The sequence below is a fragment of the Camellia sinensis genome, chromosome 4 (genome assembly GCF_055761805.1).
Source record: "Camellia sinensis isolate YWXY chromosome 4, ASM5576180v1, whole genome shotgun sequence".
In the NCBI taxonomy this organism is placed as follows: Eukaryota; Viridiplantae; Streptophyta; class Magnoliopsida; order Ericales; family Theaceae; genus Camellia; species Camellia sinensis.
The window spans coordinates 164,817,324-164,836,960 of NC_138964.1; the positions used below are offsets into that span (position 1 = coordinate 164,817,324).

Genomic DNA, 19,637 nt, shown 5'->3' on the forward strand with positions numbered 1-19,637 from the left:
TTGTAATGTTCTAGGATATCAACTATAAGGAAATGTATGCATTGCTATGCTAAGAATGTAATATGCAGTCCATTTTCTTCATGCCTCTGATTTCTTCGAGATGATCCAAATGATTAAAAACAAATAGCCTTCCGTCGTGTTTGGTGTTTGGTGGAGGAATTTGATGAGAAATTTAAAAAAGAAAAGAAAAAAGGTGTGTGAATCTAAATAAAATATAGATATATTTTATTCACATTTCACTTACCTTTTCTATTTCTCTTTTCAAATCTCTCCTCAAATCTCCCAACCAAACACAACATAACAGTGTAGCCACACAAATTCACATGGTGTCCATTAAAGCAGATGTTTTAATGGGTCTCCAAAGAGAAGAAAGAATATCTGACAGGTTGAACCAGATTAGGGTAGATTGTGGATATAATGGTCATCAACAGATGCCATAGTGATCCAAAATTAAGTAAAACAATTCAGAACATTTTTTTGCAACAGGTTTTGAAATAAGAAAAAGGAAAAGGAAAAGAAAACTCATGTACAATTTCCTCATGACATCTTCAGACCATCCAAACAAGTGCTTTGAACATGTAAACATCTACACTACCATCTGGCTGAGAAAATACTGTCCTATACAGCAGCAGTGTCTATAGAAAAGATGCATATCACAGTCCTTCAAAATGCTGAGCTGCACAAATCATAAAACCACTTAATAATTGGTCAGTAACACTCCCGCAATGGAGAAGCAATCTGGACGAAATTAATAGAAGTTTTTGGATATAGGGTGCTTGAATCATGCCTTCAGCTAGTTAACCAGAATCACTGAATGCTTGAATCCATACCATAATCACTAAATGAGTGCTTACATCTTCTTTAAAAATGGTCATACCCAGGGAGTTTACCTTCAGGAGTCAGTATGAACATTCTGAAGTAGATATTGAGCACTGTGCAAAAGAGCATTGACATCCTCATTTGAGGCATCAAGCATGCGCAGTTCCTTAATCTCCTCTTGCCACTTTTCAATCTGTTCCTTGTGTATTCTGCAAAGAAAAAGTTTAAAAATCTGTAAAAAAAACTCATCACTAATGATTTAAATCCTAGATTTCATTTCATAACTCACAAAATCACCCGTTCTTCAAATTCATTACTGAGTTCCTTGAGAAGTGACTTCCCCGATTCCAGCAACTCAGATACCTACATGAGTTGATAATCAACAATATGACAACCACCTAGAGCTTGCACTAGAAGTTGCAACTGTCTAAAAAGAAGATATCATAGGCATTAAACATGGTATAACGTCAAACTCGACATATTTATAGGCTTGTTTGAGATTATCCCATGCTATCTTGTGACGAAGATAATTCAGCATAGCTACCAGCTGAGTAAAGCGATTGATCTTTTCAAGAATGTGACTGATGTCAAGCTCCATCTGTTCAGATACCACAGGATTGATCTCAGTTTCTTCTTCGACAATCTCATCAACAGCTTTGTCTCCCACCATTGGTTCTGTCTCTTCCACCTAATAACTATAATGGATCAGAAATTAAAGCATACTAAAACCACATAGCAATTTTTCTTCTTCTTCTTCTCCTTTAAATTTCCCCGCTTATTCAAAGAGGGAAGGGTGAATACAAACAGGCATACAGTTGGTTTGACACGTTTCCTCATGCCTTCAGTGCCTTTGCTTTCCATTTGAATGATGTTTGTTAATGCTGGAAGGATGTCATGTATCATACAGTCATTAGCACAATAAAAATAAGAACAGATAGAGAGAGAGAGAGCGAGAGAGCTAGAGATGCATGCGCATTCTATACTATGATATGTGTATACAATTGACATTGCATCAAATGTTAAATTTGTTGATACTTATCCAAACAATCCAATACATCCACATCCACTTTCTCTCATTGTCCCAAAACAAAACAAAAATTTGAAAATGAGTATAATAAGTAAAATAAAAATCATTTTAGCTTTAGAAACAAGAATGAAAGTCTAACAAGAATATCAAGTTATACTTCGTAGGACAAACATTGAAAGTGTTCAACAAAATCTTGGAACAGTCTATTTACCACAATTAATGCAAGTCAAGGGGACCATAATTTAACATAAGTACAAATCCAATGCAAAAACACCATGCAATAACCTCAAATTGTGGTAGAAGGCACTTTGATTTGGATAGAAACTCAATTTAAAGCTTTTCTACTTTGCCTCCTACCAAGCAACAGATTATTAAAATTTCAACTTTCAATTCATAATTTCCAGTGAACACACGATGGCAAGCATTCACCTTTCGAATCCAAAGATTGAGAAATTCATGTTATAGATCCAAAGATTGTTCTCAATGCGGTTATTTAACGTCATGAGTAACTACAGCCAGTAAATACCAGTCTACAGAACTATCTGAAATATGAACAATAACTCTCCATTATAAGCATTATTGTACCTACACCCATATCACAACCTTCAATTGACATTATTATACATATTTCTTAGCATAAAACATTTCACAGAGCATTAACCAAAACAGATTCCTACATAGAGTTGCTCACTTTCTATTTCATTCTAAAATCTCTTAGGTAATGTTTAGTTCACTGAAATGAAAGTAAATTGGAATGGAATGGAACAACTAAACCTTAGCCTTCTTATGGAAAAACCATCCCATTACAATGATAAATGATAATTCCATTTACATATCAGATCATTCCATTCCGAGCTCATTGCAAAAAGCCAAAAATAGCATTAAGATTACAATTATATTATCCATTTTATTCCAAAGAAACTTGAATCCCAAAAGGGTAGTTCACAAGAAAATGCATATTCCACAGCCAATTCACCATGAAAAGCTGCAATCTTATCTCATATCAAACACATACATAAAAATTTAAAATTAGCATATAAATGGAACAGCAAAAGTATAGTTCAGCAGCCAAAATTTAAACTCAAACTCAAACTCAAAAAGCATATAACACATCCAAACCAATAAAAATCAACTAGAATTTGAACCATATGAGAACATTACAGAAAAACAGGGTAAAAACTATATAGATTGCTAACACATCCACATCAATTACATGAAACCCCAACAATTGTTTGTTGATGCGTCTGAAAGAAATCCAAAAGCCAATGAAAATGATCTATAACAGAGGTATAGAAAAACATATAGACCTGAAAGCAAACCAGCTATACAAATCAATTATATCTCAAAAACAACCAAAATATATAGATCTGAAACAAAATCAAGCAAATCGCAACATAGTTAGTAGAAAATTATACCGGAAAGTGCTAGGTTTAAATTTTGGCTGCTGAACTATACTTTTGTTGTTCCATTTATATGTTAATTTTAAATTTTTATGTATCCGCGTTTTAGCTTAGTTTGGGAATTCTGTCCAAACTAGGCCTACTTTGAAAAATAAGTTACTATTTTGCCTTAATTTGGAAAAAGCCTCTAATTTGGACAATGGTTTAATCGTACGCATGTAAGTGGTAGCAATTTAAAAAACACATATTTTGTTTTATTTTGATAAATCTTGATCTATTATTTTAGTATTTCGATAAAATAAACAGATATATCAGTAATTTTGAATCTGAAGACACTATAAAGATTCTTCTTTTATTTTTCTCTTCATATAATTTTATAGTATAATTTGTATCAAGTATTGTATTTATTCAGTGAGATTGGACAAAACTAGACAAGTCATACAAAAATCTTAAATCATAGTGTAAGTTTTCTATGAAATTATTATTTTTTCATTGAGTTGAAATAACTCAACTAATTTTGTATGACTTGTTCTTAATTTTTTCAAACATTGTTTACGTAATTTTTTAAAACTGGTGGTCCAATTCTTGAGATTTATGGACAATTAAAGAGAAGTTACTTTTATTTACTCAAGCTTGTGCCATTAGGGACCTTAATGACAAAGTTATTTGCTAGGCTGTTTGCCTATGAGATTATTTCCTAACTTCGGGAAATAACCTCATACGAAATAACGTAGGAAATAACCTAGGAAATAACCTAGGTTAATGACAAAATTATTAACTTGTAATTGTTGTGAACCACGCTTTTAAAGTTAATAATTATGAGTTTTAAATTTATATTATTTCTAGTAAAGTATGGTGATATTTGAAATGCTTCTCCCAAATTCCCAATCATGAGTCGTTTCAAATAGGGCTGCAAATGAGCCGAACTTTTCATGAACAAGCTCAACTGAGCTTGTTAAGGGCTCGGCTCGATTCGTCAAGCTCGACTCTTTTATTTTTATTTAAACAATATAAATAACATAAAAAAAAATTATCGAGCCGAACCGAGTCAAACTTGAGTTTCATTAATATTAATGAGCTCTCATTCTGTGTTAAAAATTAAGTATGCTCCTTTCAGGTCTCAAGTTGAACTCTCAGTATGTGTCATGTTTATAGTTATTAATTGAGATTTGTCGAATCTATGTGAAAGGGAAGTTTGGTGTGGATTCTAAGATTAGTCGAGAAATACGTAAATTGATTCAGACATCCGACTATCATAAAAATATAAAACTTAATTGAATAAACATAATCCAGACGCATAGGGAATAAGTCAATTGGATAGTTCAAGTGGGTAAAAATTATCGAGAATGAGTCATTTTATAAATCAAAAAATTTTAAATTTTTCAAATATAATTTTTAAACAAAATTTTTTTATTTATATAAAATGTTTTGGTAATAGCATTTTTCAGGAAGACTTGAAAGGCCTCTTTTGGCAAAGAGGTTAAAAGTCATTTTTTGACTTCTAATTTTTTTTGGGTCACGTCATTTCTCTACTTTTTTTACACGTTTTTCCAAAAAAAGTTTTTTTTTAAAAAAATACAAAAAATTAGCTTTTAACTTATTTCCTAAAACAACCCAAAAAAATTGTTTGTACTAGTTATAATGGCCTAATGATGAAGCTGAAGAGATAAGCGAAAGAATAAGAAGATTTAACCATATTGACAGGATTAACAAGCAAAAAAATAAAATTTCAATTCAAAAAATATAGACAGGATTCACAATTCAAAATTCAAAACCCTAATTTCAAAAAATATAGATATGATTCACAATTCACAATGCAAAAAATATAGACAGGATTTACAATTCAAAACCTAAATTTTTGAAACCATAACCCTAATTTCTGATTTCACAATTCAAAACCCTATAAAATATATTTGTAATTCACAATTAATTTTTTTTTGGGTGCAATGGGAAGAAATTACTATAGCCTAAATTTAAGAAAAATGGAAACGGGTTCAACTTAAATGAGAAAAAATTATCACATAGGTCCGTTCTATATCTTATATAAGATATTGTTGCAATTCTATTTGTTACATATGTATTATTTCTTATTTTTTTCTCCTATGTATTATATAAAACAATTAATAAAATTAAAAAAACACAGAATTTAATTAAAATTTTTGAAAGATATGATAATTCCTCCTAAAGGATGGTTTGAGCTTGCATCATTTACTATGGAAAAGTTAGAGAGGATACCAATGTAATACAAGATCATATACTTTACCCCTTAATTATGTGTCATTAAAATCTGTTTTATTTTGTTCTTAAATTTTTTAATTTATTTCAATTTTATCATTTCTATAACATCTATAAAAGAATGAAAGCTGCTTGAATTTAACACAAAACACCAAAATAATGAATCTAACACAAAACGCCAAAATCATGTCCAATTGCCCAAAATTGCCTTTCATTTTTTAAGTTTAATTGTGTATGGTTTGAAAAAAATTGTAATCAAATTAAATTATTAAAATTATTCAACCAATTTGACCCAAATCATTTAAACACAATTCGGCTCGATTTGGAACTACGTTTTTACATAATTTGTTCCTAAAAAAAATCATACAACATTATCAAAAAAATCTAACTTATCATAAATTTCTGAAACCCTAATTTCTGAAATCATAACCCTCATTTCTGATTTCACAATTCAAAACCCTAACCCTAATTCATGATTTCACATTCAATTGAAAACCCTAGAAAATTTTCACAATTCAAAACCACAACATTTTACAAATTCAAAACCAAAATTTTCACAATCCAGACGCATAGGGAATAAGTCAATTGGATAGTTCAAGTGGGTAAAAAATTATCGAGAATGAGTCATTTTATAAATCAAAAATTTTAATTTTTTCAAACATAATTTTTAATTTTTTCTGAAACAGATTTCACAATTATAAACAAATTTCACATTTCTAAACAGATTTCACAAATTTTTAAACAGATACAGATTTCACAATTCAAACCATAATTTCTGAAACCCTAATCGTAAATTCTGATTTCACAATTATAAACCCTCACCCTAATTTATGATTTCTGATTTCACAACATTTTCACATTCATGAACCCTATTCTACCCACATTATACCCACATTGTACCCACATTCACATTTTCACAAACACAATAAACGCATAAAAGTAGATCAATAGAGAGAGAGACAGACGCCATACCAACGAGAGAGAGCAACCCACGGACGGAGAGAGAGCACAGAGAGAGAGAGTGAGAGCAGAGAGACAGTCTCAGAGCAGAGGGAGCTCGAGCAGAGCGAGAGGAGAGAGCAGTAAGAGCGAGAGCGAGAGCGAGAGTGAAGTCGAAAAAAGCAAAGTGTAAGAAGCGTGATAGCAAATGACGGGGCTGTGGAGACTTTATTGAAGTTTTAAAAGCGTGGTTACCATTCCGTTGGGGAAAAAGTTTTGCTTAAAACCGTGGTTGACAATCACGTTTTTAGAAAAAAAAAATTTGAGTTAAAAATGTGGTTCATAATCATGTTTTTAGAAGAAAATTTTTTCTGATTAAAAGTGTGATTTAGAATTACGTTTTCATTAAAAAAAATTAATTAAAGCGTGGTTTGTAATCACGCTTTCTTAATTAAAAACGTGGTTTGAAAACGCGCTTTGACGATTTTAGAATTTTTTCGCGCAACAGCCACACAAATGTTGAAAACGTGGTTGCGAATCACGTTTTAGTCTAGTTTGAGAATTCTATCTAAACTAGACCTAGTTTGGAAAATATGTTAGTAATTTGGCTTAATTTAGAAAAAGTCCCAATTTTCTGAACGAAAAAAAAATAAATAAATAAATTAAAATTAATTTAAAGCGCTACATTTTACATCAAATTCTATTTTTATTTTATTTTTAAAGAGGTTAGATTTCTGTCGAGCTCAAATCTGAATTTGATTGAACTTGAAGAGCTCACGGAATCACCATTTATACTTTTTTAATAATTTAAATTATTAATTTTGTAAAACTCAATATATATTATGCATAAAAAAATTAAATCGATTTGATAATTTTAACCTTTTCATTATCGTATTTATCTCTAAAGAAATAAATGATAAATATATTTTTAAAAATAAACTTCTATTCGCAAATAATTCACTTTAATCAGTTATGTCTTATCAACACTTATTTGGCAAAATACAATTATACTGAGGCCATTAGATTTTATAGCCCTTTAAACTTCAACAATTATTATATATACAAGTCGAGCTCTCTGACCTTTTTTTTTTTTCTTTTTTTTTTGGAGAAGGGGGGGGGGGGTAAAAGTGGTGCAGAAATATTATAGACAAATTTGAAATTACACAAGTATGGGGTAACAAACTCCCTAACATCACCAAATAGTTGATTACAAACACAAGGAGAGGATTGATAAAAACTTGGTAATCTTTAACTGAGACTCCTTGATTTGCCAACAAGTCTACACAAGCATTTGCTTTCCGATAGATAAGATTAATTGTTGCTGTTTGGAGGCGGTTCATGAGGTACCTGCAGTCAACAATGAAATTGTTGAGTTGAAAAGTGTTATGAGTTGCACCCAAGATAAGCTGTTTGACAATGGAGGCATCAGTTTCAATCTCAAGTTTCACTAGGTTATGATCCAAGGCAAAGCCCAGAACTCTGCTGCAATGCTAGAAGTGGTGCCAATATTTCTGCTAAAACCCACTACCCACTGACCTAGATGATCCCTAATCAGCCCACCAGCTGAAGCTTTTCCTGGGTTTCCTTTAGAGGCTCCATCAGTATTAAGTTTGAACCATCCTACCTTTGGAGCTTGCCATTTAACAGTAACTTTCTCAGGGGCTTTATTGGTGTGAATGACATTAAGGTGTTGCCAATCCAAAGCATGCGCAGGTGCTGTAGCAGGAGTGAGGGAGGCTTAGCTGGTTGGGTTCAAACAAGTGAGAGTTTTGATTCTTCCAAATAAACTGACAAGCAATGGGGAAGATTATGGACCACCTAATTGGGGACGGGTAAACAAGAGTGGTTTGACAGCTCAACTTAATCCAATCCACCAGGTCAGAGGAGAAAGATGGTAAGGTTTCTGCTGGGATACCAATGCTAATCCAAAAGGTGACTGCTACCCTACAGTCCCTAATTGCATGAACATGAGTTTCTGGAGATGCCTTGCATAAGGTACCTAAGGTATCCTCCACTACCCTTCTGTGGTGTAGGTAGGTTTTTGTGCTGAGTCGTTGGTGGAGGGTTAGCCAAACAAAGAATCTAATTCTTGGACTAGCATGGATTTTCCAGAGTCAATTCTAATTATCAAGGGGAGAGGACAGGAAAGGCTTCGGGAGCAAGTACACAGATCTGCCAGTGAAGCATCCATCGCCTGAGCTGTCCCAGGTGACACAATCACTATCTTGGCTGAACCAACATCTCCCCTTTTGGCTAAGTATTGTTATGCCCAGGCCATTACATTTGTTTTTTTTTTTTAGAACAAGTAAACCATTATATCAAATATAAATAATGGTAGAAGAACAGAGTTTTAACAAACAAAAACTGGAAACCAACATACTGAGAATAAAACGCCAAAGCTAAATCTGAAAAGGGAATGGAAGCGCAAATGAAAAACCAGACCATTACATGTTTGAGCACATTAAAATTCTTGTCAATATGCATTTACTAGCGTACTCAAGATTTACAAAAACATTCATCTCATATATTCATTATATATACATGATACAGTGCATGAAATGGTGAAAGACAGAACACAAGGATTTATTTGGCTACTTGCCTCCGTCCACTCCTGGCCTCCTGTACTCCACTAATCAAACAGGCTTTTATTTGGGGCACCCAAAACCTTTACCACCACTCCTTTGGTGGTTTTCACCCGACTTTCTTCAAATCTTCAAATAGAAATAGATTTAGGCTCACCCAAAATCACAACCTCCAAACACAGACCTAATAACTCACTAGATTATACAAATCTATACTTGCCATAAAAATGGTCAGCCCATACAAAATGTGTTGGCCCATACATTGAGAACGGAGAACTCAAACCCGAAACTGTAGAAGCCACCTGCCCATCATTTCCATTGTAATTAATTCATCTTTGTAAAACTTCAGCCAGACAGCAAAACTCAAGGCAAATCTGCAGCAATGAGTTTCTCTTGAAGCTTTGCAATCCGAGCCTGAAAATAAGATGAGTTAGAAGTTGTTAAACTGGCTGCTATCGTCAATAAAATCTCCAAGTTACTGACTGTTTAGACAGTAATAAGAAGGGGGAAAGGAAAATGCAGTCCACACAAAGAAAAAAACAAGTTTCCCACAAAAAAGAAAAATGAAAAAAATCAATCTATGATTTTGTTATTTGCTAAGGAAAGTTCAAATGGACTAATGCACTTAGAGCCTTCATTGAGATTAAGAAGAAAATGAATGAAGCACCAATTTTGAGAACGCAAATTTTTCTAAAGCTTTTGAGATTGCTTGTGATGTCTTCGGTGTGGGAATTGGGGGTGTCTTGAGTCAAGGGGGTCATCCAATTGTGTATTACAGCAAGAAACTCAATGAAGCTAAGTAGATAATAAGGAATTTTACATTGTTGTATGGGCCCTACACCATTTGCGGTATAATCTTCTACCTCAAGAATTTGTATTATTTTACAACCATCAAGCACTTACGTATGTTAACGCTCAAAAGAGCTTGACATGCTAGATGGGTAGAGTTCCTCCAATAGTACTTTTGTCCTTGAGCACCATGTTGGTGTTGAAAATAACATTTTTGAATAAAAAACATACATACCTTTTAACGTGGTTTAGGTTTTATAATAAAGGATTCCAATTAAATCTTTCTTATTATTGGATCATTGTTACTTGGAAAGATATGCATACTTATTGTCCAAATATCAACATCATTGTTATGTTATTGTTATTTGAAAATTGAGAATCTGTCTTTGTTTAGTTTCTTTATAAAGAATGGTTAATAATAAATATCTAAAAAAAAGAAGGAAAATGTGACCGAATGAATGTTCAAAAAATAGTCAGGTTTACATATTTCATATTTATAAGATATATTTAACATTTAAGTGTGTAGATTTATTTTTTTTAAGTAATTTAGAAAATGTGACCGAATGAATGTTCTACTTGTCCAGATTTTGGCCTTATTTTACGAGATTTTAGATGGTAATAATCAATAGGTCAATAGGTAAGAGCCCATCTGAGATAATCCATAGTTTGTCTCCTCGTCATCCTATTGACCTCATTTCTTTGCCTCCTGATTCTCATCCTTCTGAGTCAGCTGAATCTTTTGCCTAGCACATTCAGGATCTACACAAAGACATTAGGCAAAAAATTGCTCTAAGAAATGAAAATTACAAACATGTTGCAGATATGCACTGTAGGAATCAATAATTTAATTGTTACCCTAAGCATTACTTCAAGAAATTGCATACTTGAACCATTGGACCCCATCACATTATTCATAGGCTTGGACTTAATGTATAAATCTTGACTTGCCATTTGATATGAGGATTAGTCATGTTTTCAATATTGATGACTTGTTTCCTTATCGAGGTATAGTCAAGCCTCACATAGTGCATGCAAGTATTCCTACACGTAGAGTTATCACATCAGTTGCCCCAATGCCTCATTGCATGTCGCCAAAAATTGATCAATGTGATAGAGGATGAGATTGTAGGTTCTTACCACAGTGCTTTCCAAAGATACCTAGTCAATTGGAAGGATTGCCTAGTTTCTGATACTACTTGGATCACAGATGAGGAGTTGCGCCGTCCAGCCCCAAATATCTTAGTATCATGGTCACCACTCTTCGGAGTTATTCTCAGCTAGAGTATAATGACGGGGATCATATGAGGCATGCCATTCATCACACTAATGTGATGCGGGCCGGAAGAATCGAAATCAATTTATTTAGGATTATTTAAGCTTGATTTTAGAACAATTTAATTTAAGAATTATTATGTAATTGTGGTTATTTTGGGATTTATTATTTCTTTCTTTGTTTATTCCATTTTTTCTTTTTTAGTTACCCTATGATCATTGGGCCTGTTGTTATCGGAAGACACTCTTAAAATTGAGAATAAAGTTGAGATTGAGGCTACTCCTTATTTCTTTTACTTCTATTTTCTTTGCCAGTCAGCTAGCATCAGTTGGTTTGAGTCTTTGCCTATATAGCACTGAGAGAGAGAGAGAGAGAGAGAGAGAGAGAGTTTGCCCGACTGCTAAAAAACCACTTCAGATACAATTATATTTCAAACACAACCAGTGCATAGCACAGGTAGAAAATGAGTTACATGGTGCAGCACAGCCTTAAGCCCTTAACAGCCGCTATATGAGAAACATGTTGATGGGTCAATCAAGAACTAGAGAGAGAGGAACTTAGAGAGAGATATTAGAGAGAGAAATTCTCAAATCAATTCAAATTCAATATATCCAAGTCAGTACAAGAGATGTGGTACTCCTCTATTGATAGGATACACTATCTAACACATGCTATGCACATGACATTACATCATACTCCTCCTCTTAAGAAAAGACTTGTCCTCAAGTGAAGACAATAAAATACAACCAATACTAGAAATGAAAGACACAAACCCAAAGTACAAGATGACAACTTTTCAAAGAACTATCCTACAAGGGTAGAGGTATCATCAATGGAAGAGGCATCCGGAAAGTACGGTACAAGGTGTTACACGTTAAAGGTATTGGATATGCCTAAATGAGGCAGTAGCTTGACTTTATAAGCATTGTCGTTAATCTTGCGCAACACCTCACAAGGTCCCACCTTCTTGTCACTCAACTTAGGTTTGGTTTGGGATGTTCTAAAAAAGTGCACTTTTTGACTTATTGGCTTATATGGGTTGGGTTTGGGTTGGGTTTGATGTGATGTGTTAGAGAGGTGACGTGATTTAAATAAGATAGTGACTTTTTGACTTTTTGTATTATTTAGTTTATGCCAAACCAACCCTTAGCGTAGGTGCCATGGGGATATCTCTCTTTGCTCAATACCACCGGTGCCATGGGGATATCTCTCTTTGCTCAATACCACCCACACAAGATCCCTTACTTCAAACACCACTCTTCGCCTATGCACATCACCAACCGCCTTATACTTCGCATTAGACTTTTCAATTTGGGCCCTCACTTGAGAATGAATGCTCTTCATAAATGTGGCCATTTCCTCCGCCTTAATGCTTCCTCTCCTTGAGAGTGGCAAAGGCACCAAATCCACCACACTTGAAGACCTTATTCCATAAACTACTTCAAAGGGAGAAGTATTTATGGTGCAGTTGATAGATGAATTGTAAGCAAATTCGGCCAAAGGAAGGATATCATCCCAACTCTTGGGGTGATCCCCCACAAGGCACCACAACAAGTTGCCAAGGCTACGGTTCAATACCTCCATTTGACCATTGGTTTGCGGATAGAATATAGTACTAAAACTCAAGTCTGTGCCAATTTTCCGCCACAAAGTTTTTCAAAAGTGAGCAAGGAACTTAGCATATCTACCAGACACAATAGAAGTAGGCACCCCATGCAACTTGTAGACTTCCTCGAAGAAGAGATTAGCAATGTTTGTGGCATCCATAGTCTTCTTGCAAGGTATGAAATGTGCCATCTTGGAGAAACGGTCCACCATTACCATGATAAAATCACTCCGCCTTTTGAGTAGGAGGGAGGCCCAACACAAAGTCCATACTAATGCACCGCCAAGGAGCATCCGGCACCAGTAAAGGTAGATATAGCCCTGCATTAGTGGCAGTCCCCTTGCTTGTTTGACAAATTTGACAACGCTTCACATGACTTTGCACATCCTTGGTCATGCCCGGCCAATAATAAGCATCTTGAAGCAACCCAAGGGTCTTATCCTTACCAAAATGTCCCACCCCCATTTTACTCTCTCTCTCTCTTCACACACACACACTCTCCCTCACACTATTACTCCGCCAAATTCACTTGCATAGAATGTGTGAAATTCATCAAAACCCACAACTTAATTTTTCATTTCAATCAAGAGAGTCGTTCGCCTACTCAACCCATCGGGCCACCTTATTAAGAACTCCCGATTTGTGGCACAAAGGGAATGCAAATTGTTGTAAGTAGACCACCCATTTGGCATGGCGCTTGTTAAGATGGGACTGACTATTGATGTACTTGAGAGCTTCATGATCAGTGTTGAGCACAAACTCCTTGTATGTAAGATAGTAGCTCCAATGCTTGATGGCTTGGATAATGGCATAAAATTCCAAATCATAAGTGGAATACTTGAGCTTAGCCCCATTCAACTTTTTACTAAAGAAAGCAATGGGCCACCCTTCTTGGCTAAGGATGCCTCCAATACCCAAACCCGATGCATCGCAATCAAGTTCAAAGGTCTTGTCAAAATCCGGTAATGCCAAAATTGGAGCCTCAGTAAGCAACTTCTTCAAAAGATGGAAGCTATCGGCGGCTTCCTTGCTCCACTCAAAAGCTTTAAGCTTAAGAATGTTGGTCAAAGGTGCAGCGATGCTACTAAAGTTTCGGATAAATTGCCTATAGAAAGTAGCCAAACCATGAAAACTCTGTACTTCTTGGATACTAGAAGGAGTGGGCCATTCCACAATTGCTTTGACATTCTCCACATCCATAAGCACCTCACGAGAAGACACAACATAACCCAAGAAGATGACTTTGTCCACGGCAAAGGTGCACTTCTTAGTGTTGCCATTGAACTTGTCTCACCTCAAAAGTTCAAAGACTTGTCGAAGGTGGCATAAATGCTCTTCCAAACTTCGACTATAGATCAAGATATCATCGAAGTAGACCATTACACACACCCCCAAAAGTGGTTGCAACATTTGTGTCATCACCCTCATAAAAGTACTTGGAGCATTGGTAAGTCCAAATGGCATCACAAGCCACTCAAATAGGCCATGAGGCGTCTTAAAGGCCGTTTTCCACTCATCACCGGGCTTGATGCGGATTTGATGATACCCGCTTCTAAGATCAATCTTAGAAAACACCTTTGATCCGGCAAGGCAATCCAACATATCATCCAATCTTGGAATTGGAAAGCAGTACTTGATTGTAATCTTGTTGATTGCATGGCTATCCACACACATACGCCAAGAGCCATCCTTCTTAGGTGTCAAAAGCGCCGGAACACTACAAGGACTAAGGCTAGGCCGGATATACCCTTTAGCGAAAAGCTCTTCCACTTGCCGTTACAACTCCTCTTTCTCCTTTGGAGACAAACGATAGGCCGGTTTGTTTGGAAGTGCCGATCCGGGTACCAAATCAATATGATGTTGAATGTCACGCATAGGAGGCAAATCGGAAGGAAGGTCTTGGGGAAAGACATCGGAATACTCTTCCAAAAAAGTAGCCACCTCAACCTTGCCTTGAAAAGCACCCGTGTGTACAACCAGAACCCACACCAATACAATCCCAAAATCCCGAACTCCTTGGAAGCAAGCAATGTAGTAGCACTAGGAGATGGCTTGGAAACATCCTTGGAAGCAACCTTTTCCTTCATTGGAAGTAAGGTAAACCGGATATCATCCTTGACAACGGTGTAGGTGTTCCGTTTGCCATCATGCAAAGATTGCCGGTCATCTTGCCAAGGTCGCCCAAGTAGAATGTGACAAGCATCCATAGGCACTATATCACACCATGCCTCATCAAAGTATTTTTTCCGGATAGAAAACGAAACCAAGCACCATTTGGTAACCTTGATCTCATTGCCTTTCTTGAACCAAGATAGAGAATACGGATGTAGATGTTCCTCCACCGGAAGATTGAGTTTGTCCACCACTTCTTGAGAAACCATGTTTTCACAACTTCCACTATCAATGATCATGTTACAAATACGGCCACCAATGTTGCAAGTGGAATAAAAGATATTGGTACGAAATCAATTTTCTTGGCTCTCTAGTTTTTGTGAAAAAAGAGTCTTCTTCAACATAAGAGCAGGACCCTCTTCTTCATCACTATCTCTACCAATTGCCACATTACCCGAAGGATCAAAGATTGGAGCATCTTCAAAGTCACTATGCTCCTCAACTTCTTTAATGAGAAAGGCCTTATTCCGGTTATTACCCATGTTCTTGCGGCAATTGGAAGATCTATGCCCTAGTTCACCACACCTAAAGCATTTGAATGTTCCACCTTGTGGTGGATTTTGGTTTCCAGAAGCACCATTAGAACGAGGAGCTTGAGAGGAGGAAGCACCCTCATCCACAAACTTGGAAAGAGGATTAGCTTTGGCAAAGCTAGGAGTGGAAGGACCCGGTCTAAAACCACCTCGGAACCCTCCTTGGGAGTATTGTCCCATTTGGGAACCACGACGGCTTTGTTGCTTCTCCATGGCGAAGGCCCGATTATAAGCTGCGGAAACACTTTGGAGGTAGTTGAATGGTTTCAACTTCTTTTTCATTTTCTCCCAATCATGGATTTTCTCCTTACCAAATCGGCAAGGGTTTAGTTGAAGTTGTTCCCACAAAGCGGAAGCTCTCCCCTTCAACCAAATAGCCACAAGCTTAACTTTCTTTTCATCGAAGACCTTTCCATAGTCAAAGATCCACTCAATGGTGTTGAGCCAATCGATGAACTCATCGGGATTGAGGCTTCCATGAAATTCAGGGAGTTCAATTTTGATATTGTTCTCCCATTAGTGTTCCATCCTACCTACATCCGTTCGATGCCATCATGGGGCCCAATAGATATTATCAAAAGAATGACGAGTACCACCTTCGGTATCATCGGAACCATCACTACCCTCGGTAGGAGGTAGGAGACGTTACACCGTCTCGATCGTGGCAATTTGCCGTCTCATCTCTTGGATACGGAATCCCATTACCCCCATCATGATCACCCAAATCCGGGATATAAGCCCTACCACGACCACCCCTACGACCTCAACCTCGTTGAGCCATTGAACAATTCCCAAGAATATGCAGGGACACAATAATCTCACCCAGTTGAATATTGATAACACAGTGCACCAATATACAATCTCAGCACTGTGAACAGATAATGTCACAATAGAGGCAAGACCCAAAATGTTGAAGACAATAATTGAACTCATATTGATACACATAGATTTAAAGAATTCGAGACTTGATATAACACAGGAAATTCAACACAGATGGATAAAAGACTTTAAGAATCACTTACCCACATGTTGATATCAGTCAATCGAGTCCAGAACAACTTCAAAGAACAACCTAGGTATGATTTCATTGCAAGAGAACAAAACCCAGATTCGAAGCTGGTATGACGCGAGTCGCAGATGAATTCAAGGGTCAGAAGTCGTGATCTCAAATCAAATGAACCAGGTTGCAATTGCAAAAATCCAACAAACTTTGAATCGATGTGTTCTATGATTCTGAAATCGCAATGTGAACAGTAACTTTGCTTTCTGACGATGACGAATCGAAATCGGATCTTGACCAAGACTTGGACTCAAGTTCAAATCTTGGCTCTGAATTCGACTGTGAGAAGCCCAACTTCGAAGAATCGCAAGTCGAATCTTGATCACGAAAGAATTGAAAATCTTCAATCGAGCTTCCAGAAATCACGAAAGACAACTCGCGAAATCAATTCAACCCCAAGTTGCGATTCAACTCGCAAATTCGAATCAAGAATACTTTCGCGATTGCGAGTTGAGAACACCTTCACGATTTGAGACAGATTTGCAAACCGCAAGCTTCGATTCTATGTCTTGAGTTCGACGGGATTTCCACTACTGCTTCATGATGGCTTCTCACACAACTGTGATCGTGATTGTGATTCGTAATTAGGGTTTCAAATTTCAGGTACGTATCTCTCTTACAATTCATGCATTTAGAACATGAATTAGGAACAATAAACCTAAAGCTCTGATACCAAAATATGATGGGTCAATCAAGAACTAGCAAGAGAGGAACTTAGAGAGAGATATTAGAGAGAGAAATTCTCAATTCAATTCAAATTCAATATATCCAAGTTAGTTACAAGAGATGTGGTACTCCTCTATTTATAGGATACACTATCTAACACATGCTATGCACATGACAATACATCACATGTTAGGTCATTAATGGCGATTGCCCCATTCCTACTTCTATCTAAGGTCCAGTAGAAAAAAGAATCATAACTTGCTCGGGTATGCAATCAAAATTTACCCATCACAGAAGAACATTATGAATGAATGATACCTTGAATTTTTTGGAACGATAAATGGAAGGATCTAAATCTACAGCCATTGCATAGGACTTCTCAGCTGCATCAAATTGGTCCAGAGCCATCAAAGCATCACCTTGGCAGATGTAAGCCTGCAAAGTGGCATACATCTTCTCAACATATACTGTGAAAACATATGATTACACGTCAATATGAACTTTGCACGAACAGTTCGTTGCATCACAAAAACAGAGAAACACTCCTATGTAGGCAGACAGTCCCAATTTACAGCAGTCCGAAACTTAATCACACACATACACTCACAGGCATGCATATAAAACAAAAAAATCAGGACACTTACATCAGACTGATAGCAACACTTTAATCTTAAATTGCAAAAATCCTAAAAAATTGCACTTTAAGATTATTTATGCAAGATAACTAAAAGAATACTTCTTTCATTCAAGATTGTCAGTTGTCAGGCCTAGAGAATTTGATGACTTTGAAGTAAATAATAACAATTCAGCTCACCTCGGGATATTTAGGAGCAAGAGTTAAAGCTTCTTTAGCATCTTCAAGAGCTTCAGATATATTTCCCAATACCAATCTCGCAGCAGATCTGTAAGAAATACAGTTTCATAAATACAGACCCCTGTTAGTCCACAAAGAAAGGAGTGTTCTATCGTGCACTGAGAAAGACTGTCTCACATCAAAGATATCAATCATTAAAAACTCCAAAAAAGTTAAAGGCAGTCAAATTCAAGACACTAGCACTACCAAACCAATAGCCAAGTACAGCTTCAACTTCATAAGATGTTGAGATAACTATGGATTCCAAGCTTTAATTCCATTCAATGATTAAAAAACAGAAACCAATAACCAAAAAAGAAAACCAAAGAGCAAAAAACACGCAGACAAGGCAAACACAAGCATGCTGCTGACAGAAACAGTGTAGTTTAATGCATATGCAAAATCGGTTTTTATAAAAAACAGCAAACAGTCTCAGCTGTCCATGAATGATGATAGGATATAGTTCTTTTGATAACAAAGCGATGATGGGATATATGGCTAAATTCTACAAACCTGTCTTTATACAGCCCATGGATACCTCCAGCCGGTTTAAGGTTTATAGCCTATGCCAATAAGAGAAATGGAATCATCAGTGGCCTTTCACAACCCATTCATCTACTGGAGTCAGTGAAACTGCAAGAACTTAAATATAGTTACCAAACTAAATCAAATTAATACATACAGTTACAAAAACCAATAAAAACATAGGGAAAAATACATTGGTGATCCCTAAACTTTCCCGGTATAAATTTGATACTTGAAGTTACAAATTTGACCTTTAAAATTCTGAGTTGGGTTTCAAATTAGTCCTATTGATAATGTATTAATTCAAAAATATGCGAGAACAGCTTAAAGCATCTCTGTTGGCATGTTATTTTTATAAGTATTGCTATTCAGTTCAAAAAATGAATTAGACTGAGTAACGTGTCAAGAACCAATCTTCCTATTTCTATTTGAAGACATTTACGTTTAGTTTTGTACTTAATTACCTGGGAGAGTAAAAGTTCAGCCTGGGAGGCATTATTATTATTTGGAAACTCATCCTCGGCTCTCTTCCTGAATGCAAGGGCTGCCAAGCTGTTAGTCCAGGAATCGGGATGGCCACCAAACAGAATGAACATGGTATGGGCAGCTCGAGCGGGAGTCCCGCAGTGAGCGAAGAAGGTGGGTTGAGGGAGAACCACGAGGTTGGGGCCAGCGCCGCAACGACCCAGACAACCGCAAGACTTGACGGAGACATTAGGAGGCGCAATGCCTGAGAGAATCTCAAGGGTTTGCATTGAACCTTGCCTCCTGCAAGTCCTGTTCACGCATACCCTGATCTCATCACCACCATCACTCTCATCAGTCCCTGCTTCTGCCTTTGCCCTTGTTACTGTTGTTGGACTTGTACGCCCATATTTCGACGAGAGGCCAAAAAGCTTTGCCAACAACTTGGAACCATCACCGCCACCAACGTAAACAGAGTCCCGTGACGCCTGAGAAATGTCCAGAAAGCAGCACGTAACTCCCTCCCTGGCTGCTTGCGATTCCAAGGATCCAAAACAAAAACTCGAAAACACAGGACGCGTCGGGGATGCACAAAACTGCATTTTGCTATGCTCTGCTGTGATGTGAGAAAGTCTACGCGCCCCCCAATTCCATATATACAGCCGCAAACGAAAAAGATAAAGTCGGGATAAA

At 36.5% G+C, this 19,637-nt stretch overlaps 2 protein-coding genes across 3 annotated transcripts; both read right to left on the reverse strand.

Moving 5' to 3' along the window:
* Positions 1–379: 379 nt before the first annotated feature.
* On the reverse strand, positions 380–6,671 carry LOC114270423 (knotted 1-binding protein). Its single transcript, XM_082866801.1, has 6 exons — positions 6,454–6,671; positions 1,633–1,700; positions 1,364–1,507; positions 1,109–1,182; positions 891–1,028; positions 380–676 (listed from the first exon to the last, which is right to left on the reverse strand). Exons 2-5 carry the CDS (start codon positions 1,678–1,680, stop codon positions 893–895), a joined length of 402 nt encoding a protein of 133 aa, XP_082722927.1. The 5' UTR covers positions 1,681–1,700; positions 6,454–6,671; the 3' UTR covers positions 380–676; positions 891–892.
* A 2,200-nt stretch (positions 6,672–8,871) lies between these two features.
* Positions 8,872–19,637, reverse strand: LOC114270424 (tetratricopeptide repeat (TPR)-containing protein). Of its 2 annotated transcripts, none has more exons than XM_028211910.2 (5): positions 18,944–19,637; positions 18,468–18,517; positions 17,916–18,003; positions 17,420–17,536; positions 8,872–9,416 (listed from the first exon to the last, which is right to left on the reverse strand). In XM_028211910.2, the coding sequence occupies exons 1-5, from the start codon at positions 19,544–19,546 to the stop codon at positions 9,366–9,368; spliced, it is 909 nt and encodes a 302-aa protein (XP_028067711.2). In that variant the 5' UTR covers positions 19,547–19,637; the 3' UTR covers positions 8,872–9,365. The 2 variants fall into 2 exon arrangements, with proteins under 2 accessions (XP_028067711.2, XP_028067712.2); XM_028211911.2 differs by having other exon boundaries at positions 8,872–10,550; positions 18,944–19,624.

Coding starts and splice junctions, on each gene's coding strand:
- LOC114270424 (XM_028211910.2), bottom strand. CDS start 19,546: ATGCAGTTTTGTGCATCCCCGACGCGTCCTGTGTTTTCGAGTTTTTGT. Junction 18,518..18,943: donor CTGAACTTTTACTCTCCCAG/GTAATTAAGTAC, acceptor TTATTGGCATAG/GCTATAAACCTTAAACCGGC. Junction 9,417..17,419: donor ATCGTTCCAAAAAATTCAAG/GTATCATTCATT, acceptor TCTTATTTTCAG/GCTCGGATTGCAAAGCTTCA.
- LOC114270423 (XM_082866801.1), bottom strand. CDS start 1,680: ATGGAAAGCAAAGGCACTGAAGGCATGAGGAAACGTGTCAAACCAACT. Junction 1,508..1,632: donor GGAAACGTGTCAAACCAACT/GTATGCCTGTTT, acceptor TATAGTTATTAG/GTGGAAGAGACAGAACCAAT. Junction 1,183..1,363: donor TCAATCGCTTTACTCAGCTG/GTAGCTATGCTG, acceptor CAACTCATGTAG/GTATCTGAGTTGCTGGAATC.